The sequence below is a fragment of the Papilio machaon genome, chromosome W (genome assembly GCF_912999745.1).
Source record: "Papilio machaon chromosome W, ilPapMach1.1, whole genome shotgun sequence".
In the NCBI taxonomy this organism is placed as follows: domain Eukaryota; kingdom Metazoa; phylum Arthropoda; class Insecta; order Lepidoptera; family Papilionidae; genus Papilio; species Papilio machaon.
In genome coordinates, this window is record NC_060015.1 from 6,050,018 (window position 1) to 6,053,684 (window position 3,667).

A 3,667-nucleotide genomic window follows, 5' to 3' on the forward strand; every position below is an offset into this window, starting at 1 on the left:
AGAAGATCGCCTTTCTTACACGATGCTTCAGACAGACATGATTTAATTATACTTTCTTTAAATTTATTTTAATTTTAATTAAAATTTTTGATCCCACGGTCAAATTATTTTACATAATTTTGTGGGACATAGTTCTATTTTAGGTTATCATTGTATTGTAAATAAATAAATAAATAATCTCACTGGAACAACCCACACCAATGTTTTTTGAGGCTCTTTTCTTATATAACAGGTACTTGACCGTGGTACTTCCGAATAAAATTACATAAGGACGGTTGCCACTTATATCCATGGGCGTCGTCGTTATCCCGTTCTCTTATGAAAAAAAGGGGTTGTGAATCTAAAAATTTTTAAAACTACAAAAATAGAATATTTGTTACATGACAAGAAATAAAACAATCGATAGAATTTTCAACGAATCCTATAATGCCCATCAATAACAACAAAGAAAAAGTTATACCACTGACTGCTAGAGTCATTGGATACCACTGCATTATTTTTACATACTGTGAAAACACCTCTGTTTTTTTCACATTCACACTGATTAAGATTCATAATTATAACAGATTATTCCTTAAAATATATCATTAACCAAGAAAAATATCTAAACTGTCCAAAATTAGGACATAAAAATAATAATTAGCTTTTTTGCGGATAAATCTAGATACTTCAATTGTTAATTAACAAATTTATTTCGTTATTCATTATATTAAAAAAAAAACCAACTTGTAATAAAAAAAAGTTGAATGAAAAAAATTGTTTGAACAGAAACCCAAATATAAATGACACCAACAAACACCATTGTTATAATTAAAGTTATATAAATACTGTACATGTGTTAATAGTAATAAATAAATTATATAACAATTTCTCTTCATAGGACTAAATCAATTTATCTCTAAAACAGCATTAGAAGGAAACGAAAAACCAAGGAGAAATATATTTAAGAATGGTTGAATCCACACTTATAGCTCCATTTAAATAAATCCACAATATATAGAATAAAATTACATCATGGTACTGTGAGTATCAATACCAAGAAGTTCTATAAAACGCCCCAAAAGTTGTTTAGTGTAGCTGTCCAAACGGAAAGCTGTGGCTTCTAATGCAGACAGTTCAATATCTATATCTTCAATTTGTTCAAGCAACGGCTTCACTTCAATTTCATCTAAAAAGAAATCTGGTTGTAAATAAATTTTACAAAATGAACTAAAATGTAATAAACATCATTTACATGGTCAGGTTATTGGGAGGTCAAGAGAGAAAAGAAGGTAATGGAGTTTCTTTTTTAAATATTGTATTTGATTCTTCTTTCAGTGTGTCAGTGGCTCAGGGGTTAAAAACTTGCCTTGTAATGTACAGGTCGTGGATTCGAAACCCGCCAACTACCATTGTATATTGCGATTTTCGATTTACATATGTACATCTATGCAAGGTTCTTATGCTGAAGGAAAACATCATTATGTAACCTACACATTTCTGAGAAGAAATACAAAACATATATGTGAAGTCAACCAACACACACTGGGCCGGCGCGGTTAACTATGGCCTAAACACCAACCTAACCTAGGGTAGGCTCAGAACACCTCAGTAGTGATGTTGATTGGCTTGATATGATTAATTAATTACCTCCTTATACTCTTTTTCTACTTCTTTTAATTACACTTAACAAATAACAAACAATAATAAAATCAGTGATTTCATTATTGGTTGATTTTTAGTGATAAAATGGTTGTTGTAAATTTCTGAAGTGTTTCCAGATAAAACTCTTTTTTCTCACATACTACATAACAAAATTTGTTTTGTCCACAAAATTTTTAAACATTTCTGATAAAACAATGACATGATGAACTGAGATACATCTATCTATATATATAAAAGAAAGTTGTGTTAGTTACACTATTTATAACTCAAGAACGGCTGAATCGATTTGACTGAAAATTGGTGGGCAGGTAGCTTAGAACCAGGAAACGGACATAGGATAATTTTTACCCCGTTTTCTATTTTTTTTTATTCCGCGCGGACGGAGTCGCGGGTAAGAGCTAGTTTAGAATATGATTGTTGTGTTTATTTTATTTACAAAAATTGAATTGTTGAAACAAAAACTTACATTTTCCATTGTTCTCATTTAGTGACCTGTTTACATTTATTGCAAGAGATTGAAGATTTGCATATTTGGTGATTACCATTCTATTAATCTCTTCTAAGAGATCGTAATGTTCCTGAAACAATACCCCAAGTTCAACAGTAGAACATGAATAAACAAGTGTCATTGACCAGTCCCGACCAACAAATTCCATAATTGTGAATCTTGGGTAAGACAGAAATTTCTAGTGAGAAAAATATCAAAGTCCCTTAGATTCTCAACTACTTACAATGGACAAGCCTCAAGTTCTCCCTAAGTTCACAAACACAGAGTACATCTATCCGAGGTTCTTATGCTGAAGGAAAACATTGTGATGTAACCTGCACATATCTTAGAAGAAATTAAAAAGATATGTGTGAAATCAACCAACCCGCACTGGGCCAGCATGTTTGACTATGGCCTAGTCAGCCTTAATTTAGATTAGGCTCCAAGTGGTGCAGTGGGCATGAATAGTGAGCTGATGATGAATTGCTGCATGGACATCAGTGACCTCTTTTCATCAAGTCCCATTGCTAGCTTGCCCCCTATTCATATAAAAAAGCATCGTAAACTTTTATGAAGACATTATCTTAAAGCTAAATTTTACATATATGTAATTGCCAGATAGCAAAATTGATTTCATTTTCATTTCATGCTATGACCCACCAGATCAGTTTTATTTAATGTTGGGTGATTTAAAAGCTAAAAGCATAAACACTATGCAATGGCAAAAATTAGTGATATTATAACAAAAACAATACGTATTTACATATATGTTTACCTGTCCAGTCGCAATTTCTCCTTGAAGATAGTCATTGGTACGCTTAAACATCTGCGTTGCTAATCGACTAAGGACAGGATCATGTGGATCTAATAAATCAAAACTTGAACAACTGGGAAACGTTCGTAAATCTGTAATCAATTAATACAAACAAGATGATTTACGGCCAAGATATCCTACATTTAGCGTTTAAATGCAATAAGTTGAAACATATATTTCCCCATAATATCTTAATTGAAGTTATATACATAATAATAATTATAAGAAATATTTCACCTTTATTTTTTCGTTCACCAGTCCAAGTTACCTCCTCTTCGGACATTATTATTAGCTAAGTAAATCAACTAAATATTTATTTCGTAAATCAATACTTCGTACACGACCGCGATTATTTATTATTTATTATTGATACCAAAGAGTATAGTAATTCGTTTGTCTATTTAAATCTCAGATGAAGAATTATATAGATATGACACGCGCGTTCACCCGTAAGGGACAGATAGAGAGTACTATAGACTATACCTATATATAAGTAAAAGGATTGGGGTTACCAGTTATTTGTTTTGTCCCGAAAATGAATAATTACGATATAATTTAATATAGACCAATTTATATATTCCCAATTAAATTGTAATTAATAAACGTAATAAATATAAAAAACAATGCGTAATTTTTTTTTATGTGACTAAGATTACGTAAACAGATTTTTTTTAGTAATACTTAGTCAGGTTATAAATTCTGTCACATGTTTAATATAAAAT

The 3,667-nt window shown here is 30.9% G+C and overlaps 1 protein-coding gene across 1 annotated transcript; it reads right to left on the reverse strand.

Moving 5' to 3' along the window:
- Positions 1 to 923: 923 nt before the first annotated feature.
- Positions 924 to 3,300, reverse strand: LOC106717198 (biogenesis of lysosome-related organelles complex 1 subunit 2). The gene is made up of 4 exons (XM_014510934.2): positions 3,183 to 3,300; positions 2,907 to 3,037; positions 2,111 to 2,222; positions 924 to 1,168 (listed from the first exon to the last, which is right to left on the reverse strand). Exons 1-4 carry the CDS (start codon positions 3,226 to 3,228, stop codon positions 1,008 to 1,010), a joined length of 450 nt encoding a protein of 149 aa, XP_014366420.2. The 5' UTR covers positions 3,229 to 3,300; the 3' UTR covers positions 924 to 1,007.
- Between the last annotated feature and the right edge of the window lie 367 nt (positions 3,301 to 3,667).

What these genes read in the sequence shown, in the direction of transcription:
- LOC106717198 (XM_014510934.2), bottom strand. Translation starts at nt 3,228, where the DNA reads ATGTCCGAAGAGGAGGTAACTTGGACTGGTGAACGAAAAAATAAAG. An exon ending in TGGTGAACGAAAAAATAAAG is followed by an intron (nt 3,038 to 3,182) that starts GTGAAATATTTC and finishes AATTGATTACAG; the next exon opens with ATTTACGAACGTTTCCCAGT. An exon ending in AAATGAGAACAATGGAAAAT is followed by an intron (nt 1,169 to 2,110) that starts GTAAGTTTTTGT and finishes ATTTCTTTTTAG; the next exon opens with ATGAAATTGAAGTGAAGCCG.